Source organism: Octopus bimaculoides, chromosome 11 (genome assembly GCF_046866305.1).
Source record: "Octopus bimaculoides isolate indiv1 chromosome 11, ASM4686630v1, whole genome shotgun sequence".
Classification (NCBI taxonomy): domain Eukaryota; kingdom Metazoa; phylum Mollusca; class Cephalopoda; order Octopoda; family Octopodidae; genus Octopus; species Octopus bimaculoides.
The window spans coordinates 57,406,208-57,431,897 of NC_142938.1; the positions used below are offsets into that span (position 1 = coordinate 57,406,208).

Here is a 25,690-nt window from a genome sequence, read left to right on the forward strand (position 1 = left end):
AACATACGAATTCAATGGCTGTTGAAATGAGGTCCGTAGATCTTTTAGCTCGAGGTACCAATTGTAGTATTATTGGTCGCAGTTCAGAATCCGTGGCTGCGGTTGTTCTTACTCAGGGTCACCAATTATAGGAAAGTGCCGTATTTACTTATGTCAGCGGCGGCTAGTGTAGTATTGTCGGTCGGCAGATCAGAATCATCGGCTGCGTTTGTTCTTACTCGGGGTCACCAATTATAGGAAAGAGGTTATACACCATTAGGTGTACACCCGCTTTCCTATATTAAATTCTGAAGTAACAACGAAACGCTGACTCCGAACTATCAACACAACAATATTTATTTATGGAGGAAATAGGCATGGTTGCTGAGACGTTGGAATGCTGGAGAGACAGTTTGACACGACCAAGCTCATGGCCGGCCGGCCGAGAAAGAGAATAAAAAGAACGGGAACGTTTTAGATGTTGAACTCCACGCATGCGCATGGGACTCTTCCTGTGTTCCTTCCGGAACTATTCCCTGCGCATGCGTGGATGAAAACGCAGTAATGGCGACTGTATTTTGGCGCCAAATGACGTCACTACAAATGCAAATATTTCTGAGGTCCAAATTTTCTTTATTCGGCGGCTGTAATATTCTTTAGTGTATGTATGTATGTGTGTATGTATGTATGTACGTACGTACGTATGCATGCATGTCTGTATGTATGTATGTATGTACGTACGTACGTATGCATGCATGTCTGTATGTATGTATGTATCGTACAATGTTTCGAATAAACTTCAGTAAAAAATCAAAACAAACAAGATCACGTTCCTCGTACGATGAAAGAATCACAAATTTATTCAGAGGTTTCATCATCCCTACTATTAGCGAATCGTTTCTATTCTATGAGAGGTAAAGTGTTTCGAAATACATTAATGTTTGTTATTGTCTCTGGACCTAGAAGAAGGATAGGCAGTTTTGAACAAAGCTTTACTTAATTTCGAGGGACATGATCTCAATATTTCCTAGAATCTTCAGTTGTCCCCCTTGGACATAACGTCGATTTGTGAAGGTTTTCTTAATCTGCCCGTTAACAGAAACCTAAATTGTACAAGAAAATTTCAATTAATGCTCTGAAAATCACAAATTTAATCAATAGAATAAAACCAGAATAAAAACTTTGAAACATATTGCTTTTCAGTTGATATCTAAATCCATAGCAGACGAGACCTGTTATACTGGTAAGGTTGAGCAAAACTATGAAGAAGAAGCTGACAAATAAATTCCAGTCAGATGTGATGTTGGACATGTCTGATACCATTCCTCAACAATTCTTTTAAAAGAAAATATTCTAAATACTTTGTAATTGCTTACATTTCTATTATTCTATAGATTTAGGCAACGCTGAGCGTAAAGTGGAATTAATCATTAAAAATTATAACCAAGTCGCTGCATTAGATCTTGTCACTCATAGAATTACAATTCTTTATATGTCACTGAAGTATCACTGAAGAGGGCACAGATGTATGATTTCCAAACAATGGACATGAACAGTAATAAACGAGTGAAGAATGAATATATAGTGCATGTGTTTATTTGGCAACAAAAAATAATGACTATCCCGAAATACAACAATATATACACAAGAAGAGATATATAGACAGACAGACAGACAGACAGACAGACAGACAGATAGATAGATAGATAGATAAATAGATAGATAGATAGATAGATAGATAAATAGATAAATAGATGTAGATATGAATATATATATATATATATATATATATACATAACTATCTCTCTCTCTCTCTCTCTATATATATATATATATATATATATATATATATATATATTGTTGTACTTGGGGATGGTCATATTGTGCAAAACAAATATATATATATATATATATATATATATATATATATATATATATATATATATATATGTATATATATATATATATGTATATATATATATATATATATATATATATATATATATATATATATATATATATATATATATATATATATATATATATATATATATACGTACATATATATATATTGATATGTTTGCTACCTTGGAATCCTCTGTTTAGTAGGTTAATCCACTATTCAGAAAGAGCTATTCTAAGAGAGCGTTCTGCCTCATCTTCGAAACGCCTAGTTTAGAATAGAGGCAGCTGATGAAGGAAAAATTCCATAAGTGGCTCGTCTGTTTTCCTATGTGTTCGTTCTGTTGTCTGTAAACAAAGTCCGTTTTTGTGGTTTATGTTCCCGTTCCTTTTTCTGACGTCCTGTACCCGAATATGCATCTATATATACATGTAGATGTAGGTATGTACATATATGTATGTATACATGCATATGCTCATATATCATTTGTATTATATATATATATACATATACATATATATATACATATATATATATATATATATATATATATATATATATATATATATATATATATATATATATACATATATATGCATATTTACGTGTGTACGACTATGCATATATTCTATTGTTTTAAATCATATTCAATAATATGGAGGACGGAAAGTGTTGCTGAAGAGGTCACAGACGTGTGGTGAAAGATTTCCGGACAATGAACATGAGTTAAAATAAGAATAGTAATAAACGACTGAAGAACGAAATATAAGTGCATGTATTTATTTGCACACACCCTTCTCCTCCCCCATAAAAAAGGTTGGTTCCGAAATGCAATATATATATATATATATATATATATATATATATATATATATATAATTTACCTTTTGAGATGATGACAAGTCATGATGCTGAAATTATCTAAACATATTAGATTTTTACATCATCAATTGAATTTCTTTATTGATCATAGCATTTTTATTCCCACACTATGTAAAACAATGTTAAATACATATAACTAATTACATCCAGGTCTTATCTACTTTAATCTTATCATTAGTACCAACAACTCATGTGAAAAATTGTAACCTTTTATATTACGTTATTTCAACAAATTAAGTACATTTAATGAAATCTGCTAAAAACATCACGATTAACAAAATATCGGTATCCAACAGCGTTACTTCATCCTTATTCACTGTAATCAATAAGAAACTAATTTGGCATACCTTGTTGTAATATGGACTTGTACTCATCAGAATCTGGAATGTGTCACCACAATGAAATAATTTATTGGATCCTTTTTTAAACCGTGGAATTTTATGTTTCCAGCGGAAGTCATAATTTAGAGGTGTTACTTTAGGTTGCTCAATAGTGACTTTAAATCTGTAAATATATGAAAATACAACTTCATTATGTACACACACACGCGCACACACACACACATACACACATTTATGCATACACACACACACACACACACACACACACACACACACACACACACACACACACACACACACACACACACACATATATATATATATATATATATATATATATATATGTGTGTGTGTGTGTGTGTGTGTGTGTGTGTGTGTGTGTGTGTGTATATATTTATACATAAACAGATACACATATTTCCAACTGCTTCACATAGCTGCCTGAATTGTGCCTAAGATGCTGTACAAAGATATTTTCTCACTCTCACTGGAGACACACCCAAGGACTATCACAGTTTTGGGGGGAAATTGGTTTTCATAATGTCCGTGTCACGTCTTACAGCCTTTGCAGAATATACAGAGCATTGAGTATCAATCATCATGTCGGCATTTTGATAGTGTACAATAAACATACTAATAAGGATGAGGGGGGGAGGAGGAGAGGAAGAGGAGGAATGTCACTAGATGATATCTTTGGATCGCTGAGAAAAATACATGGTGTGCTGTAAGACGATAGGTTGATGGTGGAAGTGAGATAGAAAATGTCCAGAATAGAGGAGAGAAATTAGGATGGTGCTCGGAACAAAATGCAGAAGAGGGAACTTTACCAATGCAATAAATCCGCGAGACATGCTCATAAGATCCTCTGCTCTTTTATTGTGATGGATTAAGACTAAACTATAGAACTTATTATTATTATTATTATTATTATTATTATTATTATTATTATTATTATTAACATTATTGTTATTATTTTGTGAGAGAGCAGTACGTGCCATCAAAGTGACACTAGGGTTAAATATACGAAGCCCATTATACCCATCGTGACTACCCGTCTGATAAGGGTACACCAGGAACATGCATCATAACCAAGAATCAACTGAAAAAAGGAATCTGAATATAACCTTGTTAATTATTCTGTATATAAAATTGGAAAGGATACAATTGTACGTCATCAAATATAGATCATGAACTCTTCTAATGTCAATATATAGTTAGTAGTACTGGAGATCACAGTAGTGAAATCATAAGAGAATGATTAACGATGTTCAGGTAAACATCCTCTGATGATGATAATAGAGAATGTTTCCTTTCATATAAAGTGTTAGCTTATGAAGTATTTTTAAAATGTAGTCGTAAAAACAACTAAAATATACAGGAATGTATATTATTATACCATCATTTAATACGAGAAAAATGTAAAGTTGAAATTTTACCTCTGACATGGTGATATTGCAATGGCCGTAAGTATGATAACCATACGTCTGCATAGTGGTAACTTCATAGTTAATTTAAATAACTGCAAATAACAGAAAAGACGTATGATATGTAAGCTATGATGTGTGTCTTAGTTTTACACAAGATTTTCTTATATTTAATATTACGAGAGTGTTGTAAATATATAATGTGCGAAAAAAACTGTACCATGTAGCAAACTGAAAAAAAAAACACATGCATATATTCTTCTATGCTTCTACAATACGTACATTGACTGTATCATGTTGTTTCATATGATTCACCAACACTCGATCCTAGAAACCCAACTTTACTTGAGAAGTGAATTGTTTGAATTGATCTTTGCAAACAAATGATTGCTTAATGGTCTGTGTATTTTCGCACGAATGTTTTCAGAGACACCTTTCTATATAAGCTATTTCTACAAGCTATCGTCTGAAGAAAAGAATATTTCTCCACACAGAACAGCAAAGTAGACTTTATATACTGATATCTGAAAATCATTTTATATTTTATTTGAAGTATTTTATTCCCCGGAAAATATAATATTCTAGTATTTTCACCTATCTTCGTGTAAAAGGCATGTAATACGTACGCTGCTGAATTCTTACGACGTACAGGGTATTTTGCGGTTTGACATACGTACATATAATGATAATTCATTAGGATAACACATACGCATGTACATATACTTACACTACAAAATAGATAAGTACACACTGTCGCACATATATGTACACACACTGACACTAACACATAGACATACACACACATGCATAAATTTATCTTTATATTTATACACACACACTGATTGAATGCGCATATGTGTGGCTATATGTGTGTACTTTCGTCTATGTATGTGAACGTGTTTGCCATTGGACAATGGAAATTCAGTTGTTTGACCAAGTGGGTTACTTACTCCTTAATTAGCGTGTAAGCGGCTGAGTATATCACAGACATGTGCACCCTTGACGTAATTCTAAGGGAGAATCAGAATGGCACAGTGTATGACAAAGCTGTACCACATGGATTATTGGTACAATCAAGTACTCGACGGGCTTCGCTGCAGTTTCTCTCTATCTAATTTCACTCACAAAGTATGGCTGAAACCAAGGTTTTAGAAGATCAGAAGTACTGAAGATATCGACCAGTGAGATTCAACCTGATATCTTGTGATTGTGAAGCGAACTTTTCAAATATTTAGCCGTACTGATCCTTCATCTCTCTCTCTCTATCTCTCTATCTCTCTCTCTCTCTCCTTCTCTCTCCCCTCTCTCCCTCTCTTTCTCTCTACATATATATATATATATATATATATACATACACACACACACACACACACACACACACACACACACACACACATATATATATATATATATATATATATATATATATATATATATATATATATATATATATATACACACTTATATGAGTATATAAATATATACATATACATATATGTCAGTTGTGTGTGTGTGTGTGTGTGTGTGTGTGTGTGTGTGTGTGTGTGTGTTTCTGTGTGTCTGTGTCTGTGTGTGTGCGAGCGCGCGCGCGTGTATAAATCTCTGTTGATTCACTAGAAGTGATAAACCACAGGACTCCATACAAATGTATAAAATTCTTCAATACATAACTGAATGGCTCCAATTTTCAGTACTCGAATTATTGGCTTCCGATTATCTTCTGGTAAACCGAGCCCAGTTTTCTTTTGAAATAGTTGTCTGAATATTGTTTGAAATATGAAATGAAAGTTTTGAGAAAGCAATTATCCTTCTGTGCTTCTGTTTGTGAACTAGACGTACGAGAATGACTGCAGTAAACTGCCGCTTTTGATTTAATCTCTGGTTTTTGTGGTAATATTATTATAAACTTCTTAAACATTATACAAGTGAAGTCACGAAAATGCGTTGGTTTTTAAGCAATGTTCCAAAATGTTACATTTAAGCGATATTTTTAACTAATGCTATTTATGCTTGTGTGTAAAAACCTAAGAAAGAGAAGACAAATTGCAAAGCTCAGTGTTCTTAATCACTCAATATATTTCACAGAATCAGAATATACTTCATAACATACATAGGTACACTCATATATTTATATATATATATAAACAAATATAAATAATAAATGTACTTGCATGAGATCTTATGAGGTTGTATATCCATATTAGAAATCAATGAGGATACTAAAAGGTGTACATGGTGAATGATCAGAGGTAATTTAAGACATTTTACAAAAGAGTTCTTTTAATTTAAAAAAACATAAGAATTTTTAAAGAATTTTAAAATTCGAATGCTGTATCAGAAGAACATACTGTTCTTCCATGCATGCATACACACACATACACACATACACACACACACACACACACACACACACACACACACACACACACACAAACACACACATACATACATACGTACATATACATCTATATATGTATGTATATCACGTGTATGCATACACGTGTATATATATATATGTATTTATGTACATACTTATGTCCTTGGATCTTCTATGCACACACGCACACACACAAACAAAAAAACAAACACTTACACATCGATTTTCTCAGAATTTCACATCGGTTAAAACATGTCTAACACATTTGTCAGAAATATTCTATTTCCCATGATAATAAACTTTGTTTATTGTTTCATATTTAATATTTTAAAAGTAAAATTTTAGAATTCAACACGCGTAGCTGTGTGGTAAGGAGTTTGAGTCCCAACTGTATCCTGCAGGGTTCAATCCCACTGCGTCATACCCGCGGCAAGTGTCTTCTACTTCAGCCTTAGGCCGATCAATGCCTTGAAAGTGGATTTGTGTAGAGGGAAATTTAAAGCTTGTCATATATATATATACATATATATATATATATATATATATATATATATATATATATATATATATATATATAATTTATATAAGGGCATTAACTATATAGTAATGCCTCACGCTTAGAAGGACTAAATAAGTCAAAAACTACCAAAAAATAACCAACATATTTACCGAAAGCGAGGAAATGCAGCTTTCAAAATTAATCTCTTAAAAACATTTAACTTAACGGTAAACCACGTTAAGTTAAATGTTTTTAAGAGATTAATTTTGAAAGCTGCATTTCCTCGCTTTCGGTAAATATGTTGGTTATTTTTTGGTAGTTTTTGACTTATTTAGTCCTTCTAAGCGTGAGGCATTACTATATAGTTAATGCCCTTATATAAATTTTATATTTAGGGGGAAAAAACAATGAGTTTTTTTTCCTTATGGGTTTTTTTCACGCTGACTACTTGATAAATTCTTATAAAGATTTTATCCTATATTATATATATATATATATATATATATCAATATATTATAAATTAACTACCAACAAAAATAATTGGTAAGCTAACTCAAAAAATCATCACCAAAATAGCAGAAAAAAAACGACAGTGAAGGTATGTAGACTCTTCAAGAATCGATCCTTTTGGTTATATTAATAATAATAAAGGAGTTACGACGCAAAAACGTATATAATTAAATGAACATATTAATCATGAATATTAATATTAATATTAACGAACATATTAATCATTAAAAGATATACCTATTCCACCTAATAATGTATATATTAAAGAACTTATCCAGAAGACACATTCATTTATTAACAGAATTCGCTGGAAGGCGGGTTTTTTTTGACAAGAAAGAACAGATAACTGATTTACCTGAGAATGAATTGAAGTTTAAGAAATTGTTATTTTTAAACCGAATGTAGTTTTCTGGTGTCATATTTTTTTTCCTGAAGATGTGTAAAAGAATTTTGATTTATTAAGTCTCTTAATGAATTCTTTATACTGAAATATATATTGAAGATAAATATGTTCATTTAATTATATACGTTTTTGCGTCGTAACTCCTTTATCATTATATATATATATATATATATATATATATATATATATATATATATATATATATATATACATACACACGCATATATATATGTGTGTGTGTGTGTGTATTGTTCCAACCAACGCTTGATAACGAGCGTTGACTTGTTTATCTCCCGTGAAATTCGTTGGAATAATTAAGAGGCTTAAAAATAAGTATTGGGTCGATTCATTCGAATAAAATCCTTTAAAGCGGTGCCACAACACGGCTGTAATTCGAATGAATGAAACAAATAAAAGATAAAAGGTCAAAAATGGTATGCATAAGAAAATGGTTTCTAAAATTTGGGGGAATTTACTTGGAAAACATTTTAAACTGAAAATTAATTTTGAAATATTTCTAAATGCATAATTTCGTAAATTAAAAACATACTTACTGGATCCTTAAGAAATTTAACATGCGCCTATAAAAGTAAAAAACGTAACTGAATAAATAACTCAAGATGGTCAATGACATAAGTTTAGAAAATTCAGGAAAGATGTAACAAAGTGATCGACGCATGCAAAATATTCTAAATGAATTGAAATTTAAATAATACATTGAGAAAATGAAGAAATTTTAGTGGCAATTATAAGCAACACTGAAGCAAAATGAATATAAAATTTCAAAGAAAAATGGATTTACTTTCCCCAAATTCCAGTTCTCCACCGTAGAAAGAAATGCTAATACTTGTTAGCCAGGAAGATGGTAATCATCGAATAATTCGGCCCTATTATTTCTTACTAGAATAGCTTAAACAATTCAAGCATGTCGTGATCAAAGGGTCTAGTAGTTTACCTTTACAAAATGAATTATAAAAGGTTTGGGCCAGTACGATTTCGATAATTGCAGTAAGTGAACCAACAAAACCTTTGACGTTCACTGGATCAGTTGCTGTTTTACTCGAGAAGATTACACATGAGACAAACAGAATTGCTCTCGTTACACTTCTGTTATTTAGCAAAAATAACAAAAAGTTTCGGGAAAGATTATAAATTTTGAATAATTAATGAGAACGAGATTTGCATCAAGAGCACGTCGTTTTTACTTTTTGTCTTTTGTCTAACTCATCGTTTTTACTGTTTATCTTTTGATTATGTTTAGTGAATTACGAACATTTATTAAAAGTGAACTAGAAACATGTTGATATAAAATTTCAAAGAAAAATGGATTTAATTTCCCAAAATTCCAGTTCTCCACCGCAGAAAGAAATGCTAAATTATCATAAGATCTCAGAGTTTCTAGTAAAGCATAACTGCAAAGTGTGACGTTTCGTAACTTTCACCTACGATTTGAAACACCTTCAAATAAAATTTTTAAAAAGACCTTTGTGAATAATACTTATAAATTTTGTTAGATCACTTTGTCTCGTATCAAAACAATTATCACAATTAGTATCTCTACGAACAGTTTACACCAAAAGGAATTACCATTCATTAAAGAAAGCTCAAACTTTGTCATATAGTAGGAATTTAATCTAACTCAAAATCTGTTGGGAGTGAACACAGAACCTAAAGGGGTCAAACTAAATCTTTATTAATACAACGAAATATGTCCGCTGATCTACCGAATCTACCATACACAAATATACACACATACAATCATTCATTTTCTTACTTAAATTTCAGCTGAATATAAAGACATTTATCGTGTAAGTTTTGAAATCTCCAAACCTGCTATTAACAGTAAATAACAAAATTAACCACACAGATCTTACCAAGTTTTATACAAACGTATATAATAGAAAGTAATGTTTCCTACATAAATTGTGCATGAAGAAAAAGGAGTAAAATGTTCCTTATCTTGTCCATTTATGATTGTGATAAAATGAAACTTCCGAGAGATAACATTCTTAGATAAAATGTAAGAGTAAGTTAATTCTATTGTGTATTATGGAGTGACAATAATCTAATTAATTAATAATAATGGTTTCAAATTTCGGCATATGGGCAGGTGTGTTAAGTCGATTACATTAAACTCAGTGTTCAGCTTGTACTTGCTTTAACCCTAACCCCGAAAAAAGTGAAAGGCAGAGTCAACCTCAACGTGATTTGAACACAGAACTTAAAGGCAGGCGAAATGCCGTTAAGCATTTTGCATGCCCTGCAGTCGATTCTGGCATCTCGCCGCTTTGTAAAACGTTTTATGAAATATTTTAAAATATTGATACATAATTAAATTCAACCAATTACTCAAACACTGTCATTAACGATATCTGTAAATACAGTTAAAATATTCAATGTAAACGTCTGCATTATTAATAGATCTATATAGCAAACTTTTGTAGGCAGTATACGAAGTATATCTCTGTATAATATCTAATCACTCAAAATTGTGATTATTTAAAAGACTGTTATATGAATTTAAAGGAAAGAGACGCAAAATCGACTTACGTCCGAAGCTATTGACATTTGTTTAATTAAATTTTTTGATGCGTTAAGAGCCTCAGATAAATTCTTGGAAAGCTGTAGAGAAAGAAATGGGATATTTTATTCAGGTGGATCATAACTTAGCTGTATACAAGCGGAATACTAAACAAAAATGCAACAGAATACGAGTTAAATTCTACTGTTGCTTTTTCACATACATTTGCCTAACATTGGTTGTACACTGTTGCGTATATGGCGTTGGCTGAAGTCAAGAATATTCTCTAAGGTTTAACCACGCTTTTGTTCACTTCAGTAATGTTATTTTTCTGGAGAAATAGTCTCAGAAACTAAGAGCTTTATTTAAAACATTATATATACAAGAGAATAATAAATCAAACCAACAAATACCGATACTCTAATAATGGTTTCAAATTTTGACACAGGAAGATTAAATTTAGGGCTTGTAGGTAAGTCGATTACATCGATACTAGTAATCAACTGGAATTTATTTTGTCAACACTGAATGGTTAAAAAAACCATAGTCAACCTTAGCAGAACTTGAGCTCAGATACTTTAATAATACAAACATGGTGCTTCGGATAAATACATACATACACACATGCATACATACAGACTCATACATACATATATACATACATACATACACTGTATTATGAAGCCCTTAGATTACATAATCCTGAGAGTACAAATAAATGAATGTATAGCGATGTGGATGGCATAAGCATAACATTATTTGAAAGAATACTATCGAAATTTCACTGTCAATATTTCCATAATATCAAGCACAACAAGCGAGATCTTGAAGAGAGAGAAAGAGAGTGAGTGAGAGAGAAATAGCAAAAGGGAGAGAGTAAGAGATAGAGAGAGAAAGAGAATACTGTAAGGAATATAGTTGAAATCAAATTTTAATACTCTGAGGAATTGAGTCATACAAGTTCTGAACTATCGTTAGGAGAATTTTGACACATTCTTCATGTAAAATCTACTTTAGTTCTTTTAGCAACGATAGCAGAGGGAAGCGTCTACTCACATTCTGTTCCAATGTGTGCCATAAAAGTTCGGTAAGTTTGAGAACCAGTGATTAAAAGAGACAGCACAAGAGATCCGCGACACTTCTGTGCTCTTCGTACCAGTCTTGAATATGATAAGTCATGTGAATCGGTGCAGTATCCTCTTGGAAGATTGGGCTAAGGTCGGGGAACAGTATAATAGACATGAACAGCCAGCATATTCAGATAAATTTTGGCGTTTACTCTGCCATGTAGTACAATTAAAGGGCCAAAAGAATCTCGTGAAACGTCTCCCTAAATCATTACAGAACCCCCTCAATGTGTCATGGTTAGGGCCAAATAATTAAGGTTGGTTGAATGTTTCATTAGGGTTCTGACAGACGTAAAGTGGGAAAATGGTGAATGTTGATTCAAGAGAGATGCCATTGTTCAATTGAGCTACTGACCAATTCTGATATTCTTGACATCATTCTTCTGCTGATCAATTGCGGTTTCGTAAATTCAGTCATTCCATGATATCCGGATTTATGAAACTCGTTATGAATGGCTTCGTTTGATACAAGATTCTCAAATTGATGGTTTAGCTCTGCTGTCACTTTTACTGTAGCAGTTAGATGGTTTTTACGCACAAGTTTCACTGTTTTGCAGTCCCTCTCTATAACACTTGCCTTCCGTCCATGACTAAACATGGCTGATCTGGCTTTACCTTAGATTTGGAATGCATGATTGCATGCACACACTAAACACATACAGACCCATATTCACATGCACACACATATTTATATACATTCGTACATAATTATATCCATGCTTATATACAAATATATATATAATGTATATACATACATATACATGGATATATATACATATATACATGCACATATATACACACATATATATATATACATACCTATATGTATACACACACACACACACACATATATATATATATATATATATATATATATATATATATATATACATACACACATACGTACGTACGTACGTACATACATACATACGGTATTTAAATACGAATGGATGCACCCCAGTAAAGCGTCGGAGTGCCACGAGGAAGAGAAGGAACCCGCCTGCGTGAAAATAGGGGAGGAAATCTGGGATAAGCCACCGAAGGCGCGCTGTACGTCTTAATGGAGCAGAGGAACGGTGACTGCGGTCAATTCCAGAAACAACGTCTCCGTGGATGGAATGCTGCGACACGTTTTGGACTTTCATAGGATTGTCGCTTCGTCGGATAACGATTGTGGAGAAGAGGAGAACGAGGTGCCTAGCTTGAGAAGATCTCGACGCGCGAGGCTCCCTCCCGGTTGGATGGTGGACTTCGACGTGGAGCAAGGGGGGATGTGATCTTTAAGATTAGGGTGGCGTGTGGGAAAACGTCAGCAGCTGGGGAGCTGACCGGAAGAGGAAGGGCACGTAGGTGACGCGCGCGAAGGCAGGGGACGATTGGGCATTTTCGATCGGGGTAGCCGAGAGCGCTGGACGTTTGAGCGCTGGACGTCTGAGCGCTTCGACAAGGCGAGGGACAGCAACTGCTATTTCTGGCGTTCGGGTCGGGCCACGTGGAAGGGTGCGTTACCACTGGAGAGGTCTGCGTCGACGAAGAGAAGGTAGGTGTCTTACTTCTAATCTCCCGCATACACCACACTATTCTAGACAGGTCCCGCCCATTCGACCTTGGCTCTGATTCATATTTCATAGAGGTCTAAAAATGCAATTACTTTCCGAACATTCTACTATATGTGTATGTGTGTGTTTGTGCATGTGTGTGTCTGCGTATGCGCGCGCGCGATATGTGTGTTTTTCTTTGTATCTGCGTTTGTTCCCAGCACCGCTTGATAACTGGTGCTGGTGTGTTTATGTCCACATGACTTAATGGTCCATCAAAAGGAACTGATGGAATAAATGCCAAACTAAAAAGCAGAAAATAAATAGTGGGGGCGATTTATTTGACTAAAAGTTCTTCAAGGCGTTGCTCCAGCATTGCCACAGTCCGAAGACTGAAACAAGTAAAATATGAAAGGCATGTGTGTGTGTGCGTGTGTGTGTGAGTGTGCGTGCGTGTGTGTGTGTGTGTGTGTGTGTGAGTGAGTATGTGTGCGTGTACGTGTTGTTGCACCTCCGTGCATCAATTTCACATTGAATGTCTTGGGCAGCCAAAGTAAATTAATAAACGACTTACCCTCCAATGTTCAGAGTCCTCAACAGGCTCCTCAACGGGCTCCTCAACGGGCTCCTCAACGGGCTCCTTAACGGGCTTCTTAACAGGTTTCTTAACAGCCTTAATAGGTTTGAGATCCTGTTGAGAAGCAAAAAGACTTATGTTTTCAGATGAATCATAACTGATGCTATTGTCCATTGCAATAATGCTCCAAATATGCAAAAGAATAAGAAATAAATTACGTAGTTACACTTTCACAAACGTGTGTGTGTGTGTGTGTGTGTGTGTGTGTGTGTGTGTGTGTGTGTGTGTGTGTGTGTTGAAAAAAGTCCAGAGTTGTATTTAAAATCTTGAGTTTCTGCTTGTTTTGATATATATATATATATATATATATATATATATCAGGTATGAATTTTCTAAAGGAAATCACTCATGCTGAATCCTTGAAACGGACAAAAACTCTAAATAAGTAGTTTTTATCCAAATCCTTAATATATAAAATCAGCAAACCACTTCTAGAACAAAAATAAATACATGCATACATACCTACATATATATACATATACACATACACACACAGAGACACATATATATGTATATATATGTACATATATATATATATATATATATATATATATATATATATATATATATATATATATATATATATATATATATATATATATATATATATATATAAGATCCCTATGGATCACACAGGTTGTAATCCTTTGAAACATATGTAGGAATAAAGTATGCAATTATAACATGCGTTTTCTCCAATCCTTAAATTCTTAGATATACTCAAATACCCAAAATTTCAAGGAGTTCCTGCCTTAAAAACAGGAGCTAACCACAGTTATTTTGTGTTCTTTGCTACATTGGTTTCTATTAACCCATTTATTCTATCAGAAGAATTTTTATTCATTAAGATAGAAGAAATACACATAATTATATATATATATATATATATATATATATATATATACATACATACATACATATATATATATATATATATGTGTGTGTGTGTGTGTGTGTGTGTGTGTGTGTGTGTGTGTGTGTGTGTGTGTGTGTGTGTGTGTGTGTGTGTATGAACAGATACACATATACATGTGTGTGTATGTATTGCGTATGTATGTATACGACATATCCCCGTGAACTGTGAAGGTTTTAATTAGCCAAAGTTACGAGAGTAGACATTTTCCCAAAATGTCACATTTTGAGATCTATAGAGACACCTTGCCGTTGCGAATTTATACCAATACATGTTTTTGTTTGTGATTAAATACATCCAAACATACATTCACACACACGCGAACCACACACATGTATGTGATGTGATGTGATGTGATGTGTGTGTGTGTGTGTGTGTGTGTATGTATGTGTGTGTGTGTGTGTGTGTGTGTGTGTGTGTGTGTGTGTGTTACATTTTAGGATCTATAGAGAAATCTTGCCGTTGTGAAATTTATACCCATATATGTGTTTGTGTGTGATTACATACACCCATACACGCATTCACACAGACACACACACACTCACACACAAACACACACGCACACACAAACACACACACGCACACACACACACACACACACACACACACACACACACTCACACAAACATGTATCAGGTCATTAAGAATGGAATGTCCGATTTTCTTATGCACCAAGTTTGACAGTCGTTAACTCTAATGTTTTATCCTGACAATTCTTTGTTTTACAACATTGAAGAATTACATCATTCCTTTTCGAAATACAATTCATGGTGTCTGATTATATTTTAGGCTTTCACTTGCAAATATTTTTTTGTGAACCGATGGATAGATCATGAATTCTATCGTGGAACCAATGCATCCCAGACAGCTTGAAACATCAATGTGGTGTTTGGTGAAGATGTGGCGAATTAGAGCACTGTACGATGATGGTTTGTGAAGTTTCGGGATTGGTGATTTTACTCTTGAAAATCAACCCTGTGGTAGACCTGAGACCAAGCCTTCCATTGAACACACTGTTGACCCAAGGCTTAACAACGTTATTCAGAACCTCAATATACGCAGCAGCATTCACCTTAGGACCTTGTGGGAAAAGTGAGGAGGCACCGCATGTTCTTCATTGCTAGCAACACCCAAAACTATGACACTTTCAGGAAATTTTGTGTGCATTACTCTTGGAACCTTAGAAAGGTCTGCACATAGCCATCTGTCATTTCTTCTGTTAGTTTACTGGTCCTCGTCAAAGTTTTTCTCATCTGAGAAAAACTAAATCAAACCATCTTCTGATGGATTTTTAAGTTTATTCAAAAGTCTTTTGGATCTGATTAAACGGTTTTCTTTTGTTTTTACTGACATGAATTGACCTTTCCTCATCACGAAAGATGTCTTCATGCAAGACATTTCTGATTGTTTTTTTTTTCTGATGCACAAAATTTTTTGCAATCGACCTCATTAATTTTCCTGGATTGTCTTCAATGTTTTACTTAACTTCCTGAATAAATTCAGGTGTCCTGATAGAATCAGCGCGTTTGGAATGTTTTTACGTTTTAATACAGGTCATACGCTTCTTTATCTAACTCACACCAAATCTTTTGGACAAAAGATCTTGCAATTTTCAGAAAACGAGAAATATCTAAATCACCATGTTTAGCCTTCAAAGCCACAATCACAGCAATCCTTTCATTTCATTAGTAAACAGAGGGTCTGTCATTGTTATTTTCTGAAATAGATGTTCTATAAAAATTAGTCAAAATAATTACAAAATGCATGTCCTCAAACATCGTCCGCACCCTGTAAGCATATATATATATATATATATATATATATATATATATATATATATATATATATATGCTCATAAGTAATTCTTGTTACAACAATCAACGCAAACAGTAATGGAACCAGTTTCTAGAAAGAGTTATGTTTTCATGAAATGATTACTAGAAGCTCCTTAATGTGAGAGAGAGTATAAAAGAAGCATTAAAAAAGTTTATTTCCATATAATTTGTAATCACACAAGATTATGTTTCATTGAAAGAATGATATACAAAATTAAGGAAGAGAAACTGAAAAACGACCAACCTTTAAAATGTCAGATTTAGGATGATCTTTTGGCTTCTTAACATTCTCCTTAGTCTTTGAATCCTGGTGAGAAAGAAATCGGCTTTTGTTTTGAGATGGATCATAACTGAGGTTATTGACAAGCGGAACAGTACGTACAATCGCTAAAGAATATGAATTAGATTATAGTTACTCTTTAACAAATAGTCGATTAACACTGGTAGCATGCTGCTACGGACGTGGCATTGGATAAAGGTCGAGAATATTCGCTAAGTAAACACGACTTAACTCACTTCAATATTCTAATTTACTGGGGAAAGTGAACTCACAAAAAAATGAATTTCTTGGGATCTGTTGCCGCTCATTTTATCGTTAAACATCTCACTATTCTATGGCAGATTATAAATTTTGAACATAGGAATGAGCACATAGGAATGAGCACAGGATATGATTCTAGAGTTCGCAGTTTTTCACTTTCGTACTTCTAACTGACACAGGACTATATAGACATATAGCAACATTTTTTAGGCAATGAAAATATGATAAACACGACAAACCATATAAATTAACAATCTTCTAATAACCTCAAATGATGGCAAAAGAGAAAATAGATAAATAATCTTGGAAAATTCCTATTTTTAAATCTCACAACGAGAGAAATAGATAATCATTAGTAATTCTTCTTAAAACAACAAAACAAACGGATGTGAGCGAAGGAGCCAAATAATTGCAGGAGTTTCCTTAGCTCTACTAGACTACATTTGTTCTAAAGTATCATTTCCATCCAATGAGATGGCTACTAACAGCTTATTAATATGAGAGAATATCAAAGGCGTATCAGAAAACGTGTATATTTCTATATAATTTGTATTCACTAAAAATTATGATTCATTAAAACAATGATATACGAAATTAAAGGAGTGAAATTAAAAGAAACTTATATTCAAAAGATCAGATTTAGAACGTTCTGTTAACTTCTTCACATTCTCCATAGACTCTGAATCCTGTTGAGGAAAAAATTGGCATTTCTTTAACTATTTACCTCCGATTCAAATGCTAAATATGAATATCAGCGGTAAATATACATACATACATACATACATACATACATATATATATATATATATATATATATATATATATATATATATATATATATATATATATATATATATACGGGGTGGGGTGCTATATATATATATAGCAACATTTTGTAGGCAATAAATATTATGAAAATATGATAAACATAACAAACCATGAAAATAAACGATATCAATCTCATAATTTCCCTTAAATGATGGATGGCAATACAGAAGATAAATAACCATTAAAGCAATCAAAAGAAACAGGTGTTAGTGAACGAACCAGTATATATTTATATTAATGAGAAGTGTGGCATTCATATATTTGACCTAGAATTTGAAAGAGCTTCAAACAGAAACAAAGTACAACTTCTGTGTTTGAACGTTTATAGATTTTGTAAACTCGCTACATGCAATTATCGCAATATAGTCTTTATTAACATTTTACACTAATATGAATTGCAATTTATTAATGAAATTTCAAATTTCGTCGTATGGTAGAAATTTCATCAAGCAGAATGTCTTTTGGGATTGAATGTATAGTGGGACTTAACTAAATCTTAATTCCTCGACGAAATACATCCGCTAAACATTCTGTCATACACAAATACAATCGTTAGCCAGTAAGGTCTCCATCATATGGTCTTCAGCTTCTTAATGTGAGAGAGAATATCGAAGGAGTATTAAACAATTCGAGTGTATTTCTATATCATCCTGAATCCCAATTTGGATTTCGGGCTGGGAGAGGCACAGTCAACATGATTTTTGCATTCCGGCAAGTTCAAGAGAAAGTTCATGAACAAATTACTGACTTGCACATGGTTTTTCTCGACTTGACGAAGGCCTTTGATACAGTGAATCGTGAGGCGCTCTGGAAAATTATTGTCAAAAGCTGGACTTCCTCATTAAATAATATGGGCAATAGTATCCCAATAACGGAATGATGGTAACAGTGATATGTAGTAGTCAATGTTCAGAAGCATTTTCTGTTGCCACTGGAATCAAACAGGGATGTGTTTTAGACCCTTTACTTTTTCCATATTCTTTTCAACGACGCTCCGGCATGCTTTCAGGGATTACCATGAAGGTATAAAATTGTAGTATCGTACAGAAGGAGGTCTATTAAAGAAAAAGACCAAGAAAGAGATCTTGCATAGCTTTCTGTTTACTGCTGATTGTGCTTGATTTCTCACACATTTGAGGGAATTCTGGAAACGGTCGACAAGTTTGCTACAACAGCTCGTGCATTTGAACTGATTATCAGCATCAAAAAGACTGAAATTTCATTCCATCCAAGGCCTGGAACAGGACATACTCAAGACTCCAACGATATGATAAACAAGTCACTCAAATTGGCCAGATGATTTAAATATCTTGGAAGTACTGTAAACTTTAAGAGTACTCTTGAGGACGAAGTCAATGTTAGTATAGCTAAGGCTACAAGTGCTTTTGGGAGACTTAACCGTCGTTTGTGGGATGAACACGATATCAGTCTGAAAACGAAAATATGTGCATACAAATCTTGTATTTTCAGCACACTTTGTATGGGACAGAAGCATGGACTGCCTACTACAGACATATAAAGAAACTTGAAATCATCCACGTGCTGTTAGCGCAACATATGCAACTTAAAAAGGTAACATAAAACATCCAACGTCAAAAATTTTAGGAGAATAGGATGTCTCCAATATCCAAATCATGCTCATGAGAATTCAGTACAGATGGGTAGGACATTGTTCGAACGAAAAATGATCGCATTCTGAAACTTCTCCTGCATGGTCAATAAGTGGAGAGATATCGCAGCAAAGGAAGACCTCTCTTTAGTTATAAGGATAAGTTGATGCAATCACTAAAATCTCTACAGCTTAACTTTACATCTTGGGTAAGTCATTGATCGATCTGCATAGCATACAATGTGTCACAATGCATCCAAACAATTTGAGTTGAAGAAAAAAACAAACAAAAGAACTATATCCCGCAATCAACAGACATACTTACTTAATACGAAGCAAAAACAAGTCATCAATATTACCATTGAGACTTCATACTCAAATTCATATCTTGACTGAAATTACAATTACTCATCCGTCGCACATACATGCAGTTTCTTAGTCTTTTCATTCTTTCCTTATTTCTTTCTTTCTGTCTTTCTTTCTGTCTTTCTTTCTTTCTGTCTTTCTTTCTTCTTTCTTTCTACTACTCTCTTTAACTTTAAGTTCTCTCCTTCAAGTACTCATGCGTCGAAACTGACGGGTGCGGCCATCAATTCATAATCTCTCAAAATTATGATACATTAAAAGAATAATATATACGAAATTGAAGGAGAGAAATGGAAAAAACCACCAACCTTCAAGACGTCAGATTTAGGACGTTCTGTTGACTTGTTAACATTCTGCGTAGTCACTGAAACCTGGTGAGAAAGAAACTAGCTTTTTGTTTTCAGGTGGATCATAGCTGAGGTTATCGATACAAGTGAAACAATATGTACAATCACTAATGAATAAGTACTAAATTGTATAGTTACTCTATCACAAATAATCGACTAACACTGGTAGCACGCTGCTTCGGATGTGGCATTGAATATTCCCTAAGAAATAAACACGACTTACCTCACTTCAGTACTCTAATTTACTGGAGATATACTCTTTCAAAAAACGTATTTACTCGCATATTTTGTGTTATTAGGACACCATTCGTTTTTCTAGCGTTACATTTGTGGGTCATTTAGAAATTCTTTAATCAGAATTTTATTTCTATCAAGTAAATAAATGCCCCTCTTATCTAATGCAGCAGTTGCGGTAGTTCACCAACAGAGATAAACTTTTGTAATAACGGTTTCAAATTGTGATACAAGATCAGCGGTTTTCAGAGGAGGATGTGGATTACATCACCGGTCCGAATTTATCGACCCCGACATGATGAATGTGTAAGATGACCTGGGCAGAATCTGAACTCAGAACGTAAAGACAGACGAAATAGGGCTAAGCTTTTTGTCCGGTGCAATGACGATTCTGTAATTTCGCCACCATTACCTTTAGAATAATGGCTTCAAATTTTGAGCAATTTCGGGACAGTGATTAAGTCGATTATATCGAGCTCAGTGTACAACTGGTACTTAATTTAGGCCATTCACAACAAGTTTATAATACATTTAACTTTAAATCGGAATCTTGTTTTATGTATTACTTCAGTAATTATTCTTTCAATGGCTTTCCAGCTTCAAAATAACATTTGTACATATATATAAATATATATATATATATATATATGTGTGTGTGTGTGTGTGTGTGTGTGTGTGTGTGTGTGTGTGTGTGTGTGTGTGTGTGTGTATACGTGAAGTATATTTGCCACTTAAATGTGGCTAGAACCTAGGGGTGAATGGTATTGTTGCTTTTCGCCCCATGAGATCATCTCCTGGGGCTAAAAGCAACAGTAGCATTCACCCTTAGGGTCTAGCCACATTTAAGTGGCAAATATACTTCACGTTTTCGTGCAGTTACTGTTTATACCTCGTTCAGACATTTAACATTGCTTATATATATATATGAGAAGTGTAGCATTCATATATTTGAGCCAGAATTTGAGAATTTCAAACAGAAACAAAGTACAACTTCTGTGTTTGGCGTTTATAGATTTTGTTAGTTCACTCCAGACAATTATGGTAATATAATACATTGAAAGAATAATATACGAAATTGAAGGAGAGAAATGAAAAAACGACCAACCTTCAAGACGTCAGATTTAGGACGTTCTGTTGGCGTCTTAACATTCTCTTTCGTCTTTGAATTCTGATGAGAAAGAAAATACCATTTTGTTTTCAAGTGGATCATACATAACTGAAATTACTGATACAAGTGAAACAGTACGTACAATCGCTAAAGAACATGAACTAAATTGTATATATATGTACATATGTATGTCTGTGTGATTATGTGCGTGTGCGTGTATATATATATATATATATATATATATATATATACAAGAATAAGGGCAGGGAATCGTCAATTAATAATAGAATTAATAATTAACAATTTTGCCAAGTAGTTCAGTATGAAAAAACCTTTATCGGTAAAACCATTTATCATCATAAATATACAGGGATTAGCATTGAGTTGCTTCTCCAACATACTGAAAATTTAGAAATAGCAGTCAAAGAACTACTGATTCTAAACTACAAATTTTTCTCTAAACGGATGGCGATATTTATGGCACACATAGAACAAAAAATAGATTTCTTTGAGGTGGGATGCCTGAACTCACTAGCCGATGAATTCGTAAGTGCCTTTCTTATCGTTGATTTTTGGTGTCGCATGGCCAAAAATTACCGTGAATTTTTTTAGAGACACTTTCAAATTTATCAGAATATCGGACTGAAGATTTGGAATAGAGAAATTTTCATTCTCTTAACCATGAAACGATCGTATCCGATTAACTAAAGACTTGTTTTGTTTATGCTTTTCCCTCCGGATTTTTTTGTTCTATGTGTGCCATAAATATCGCCATCCGTTTAGAGAAAAATTTGTAGTTTAGAATCAGTAGTTCTTTGACTGCTATTTCTAAATTTTCAGTATGTTGGAGAAGCAACTCAATGCTAATCCCTGTATATTTATGATATATATATATATATATATATATATATATATATATATATATATAAATATATGTGTACATATAAATATATATTTGTGTCTATACACACATACACACACACACACACACACACACACACACACACACACACACACACATATATATATATATATGTGTGTGTGTGTGTGTGTGTGTGTGAGAAGTGTAGCATTCATATATCTGACCTAGAATTTGAAAGAACTTCAAACAGAAACAAAGTACAACTTCTGTGTTTGGCGTTTATAGATTTTGTTAGTTCACTCCAGATAATTATCGCAATATAATAAATTGAAAGAATAATATAGGAAATGGAAGGAGAGAAATGAAAAAACGACCAACCTTCAAGACGTCAGATTTAGGACGTTCCGTTTGCGTCTTAACATTCTTCATAGTCTTTGAATCCTGATGAGAAAGAAAATACCATTTTGTTTTCAGGTGGTTCATACATAACTGAAGTTCCAGATACAAGTGAAACAATACGTACAATCGCTAAAGAACATGAACTAAATTGTATAGTTATTCCTTCACAAATAGTCGAATAACACTAGTAGCACGCTGCGGCTGATGTAGCATTGGATATTCTCTAAGAAATAACACGACTTAGCTCACTTTAGTACTCTAATTTACTGAAGATATAGTTTTTCGAAAAACGTATTTTCTCGCATATTTTGTGTTATTAGGACACCATTCGTTTTTCTAGCGTTAAATTTGTGTGACATTTAGAAATTCCGTAATCAGATATTTGTTTCTATCAAGTCAATACCCCTCTTATCTAATGCAGCAGTTGCGGTAGGTCATCAACAGAGATAAACTTTTGTAATAACCGTTCCAAATTGTGATACAAGACCAACGGTTTCAGAGGAGGATGTGAATTACGTCTACCCCAGTACATCACTGGTCCGAATTTATCGACTCCGAAATGAAGAATGTGTAAGTTGATTTCGGCAGTATTGGAACTCAGAACATAAAGACAGACGAAATGGAGCTAAGCTTTTTGTCCCGTGCACTAACGATTCTGTACTCTCGCCATCATCCTCTTTAGAATAATGGCTTCAAATTTTGACACGAGTAGAGCAATTTCGGAAATATGGTTAAGCCTATTACACAGATCCCGGCGCACAACTGGTGCTTAATTTATTCAGTTCCTAAGAAGGAAAAACAACTTCGTCCTCGGCTAAATAGAAACTCGGAGCATAAAGACGGACGAAATAGCGCTCAGTGTTTTGCGCAGAGTGCTAACGATTCTGGCAGCTCACTGCCTTATATTTCCTGACTATTCCTAAATCTACATAATTGGTTGAATTAGCTTTCTGTCAATATCTAACTGCCATTCAGAACAAGTTTATAATACATTTAACTTTAAATCGGAAATCTTGTTTTGTGTATTACTTCTGTAATCATTCTTTCATTTGCTTTCCAGCTTCAGAATAACATTTGTACATATATATATATATATATATATATATATATATATATATATATATATATATATATATATATATATACACACACATACAATATGTATATGTCTGTCTGATTATGTGCGAGTGCGTGTGTATATATATATATAAAGACAAACAATATCATACATAAGCGTCTGTGTAGTTAAGAAGATTGCTTAACTTCCACATATATGGTCTAAAGATGAAAAAATGACGAATTGGTATTAGGGAGAAATGTCTTTGGCTAACTAAATCTCCACGCGAAAATCAATACACGGCGGTGCGAATTTTTTTACTCCCTCTCTCGTTCTCTCTCTCTCTCTCTCTCTCTCTCTCTCTCTCTCTCTCTCCATCTCTATCTATCTATCTATCTATCTATCTATCTATCGATCTTTCTATCGCTATCTATCTCTCTCCCTCGCTCGTTTTCTCTTTCTCTCTCTCCCTGCTTATATATATATATATATATATATATATATATATGTATGTATATATATACACATATATATACCTACATATACATATACATATATATATATATACAAATAAATATATATGTCTCTCTCTCTCTCTCTCTCTCTCTATATATATATATATATATATATATATATATATATATATATATATATATATATATGTATATGTATATATATACACGCATAGAAGTGTATATACATATATAAACATGTATATATAAGTATATATATATACATACATATATATACATATACATATATATTTATATATATATATATATATATATATATATATATATATATATATATATATATATATATATATATATATATAGGAAAATGAAAAAAGCCAGAATGCTGAACTGGAAGTATAATTTAATAAAGATTTTTTCTAACCGGTTTTCATTGCGATGAAGCAAATTATCAAGAAGGAGAATGAAAATGTTTTTTTACAAAGAAGTACAAAAAGGTACAAAACGAAGAAAATAATATATAAAACAATAATATATAAAAAAATAATATACCCATACCTTATATTGTCTTTTAGCTTTTGTAGTTCAATAGTAGTTCATGTATAAATTGGTAGGAAAAATAAGGATGCATGAGAGTTGAGAGTTTTGTTAGGTTTAAAAAAAGGGTTAAAAGTTTGTGTTAAGCAAGAAATGTGGTGTCAAAACAGGAAGTGTGTGTAAGGGGAGAGACCCTTACACACACTTCCTGTTTTGACACCACATTTCTTGCTTAACACAAACTTTTAACCCTTTTTTTAAACCTAACAAAACTCTCAACTCTCATGCATCTTTATTTTTCCTACCAATTTATACATGAACTATTATTGAACTACAAAAGCTAAAAGACAATATAAGGTATGGGTATATTATTTTTTTTTATATTATTGTTTTATATATTATTTTCTTCATTTTGTACTTTTTTGTACTTCTTTGTAAAA

At 33.1% G+C, this 25,690-nt stretch overlaps 1 protein-coding gene across 7 annotated transcripts in view; it reads right to left on the minus strand.

The window, feature by feature from the left end:
- Positions 1 to 809: 809 nt before the first annotated feature.
- Positions 810 to 25,690, minus strand: part of LOC128249094 (uncharacterized) — a 38,974-nt gene continuing 14,093 nt past the window's right edge. For 3 of the 7 annotated variants that reach the window (XM_089360177.1, XM_089360175.1, XM_089360174.1), the window contains 10 exons: positions 23,163 to 23,225; positions 21,920 to 21,982; positions 20,542 to 20,604; positions 17,134 to 17,196; positions 14,079 to 14,195; positions 10,869 to 10,940; positions 8,873 to 8,899; positions 4,542 to 4,624; positions 3,112 to 3,268; positions 810 to 1,082 (listed from right to left, as the gene is read on the minus strand). In XM_089360177.1, the coding sequence (XP_089216303.1) occupies positions 972 to 1,082; positions 3,112 to 3,268; positions 4,542 to 4,624; positions 8,873 to 8,899; positions 10,869 to 10,940; positions 14,079 to 14,195; positions 17,134 to 17,196; positions 20,542 to 20,604; positions 21,920 to 21,982; positions 23,163 to 23,225 (819 nt within the window). In that variant the 3' untranslated portion in view covers positions 810 to 971. The remainder of the gene's footprint in view (positions 1,083 to 3,111; positions 3,269 to 4,541; positions 4,625 to 8,872; positions 8,900 to 10,868; positions 10,941 to 14,078; positions 14,196 to 17,133; positions 17,197 to 20,541; positions 20,605 to 21,919; positions 21,983 to 23,162; positions 23,226 to 25,690) is intronic. The other 4 variants (XM_089360179.1, XM_089360180.1, XM_089360176.1 and 1 more) reach the window with 3 other exon arrangements.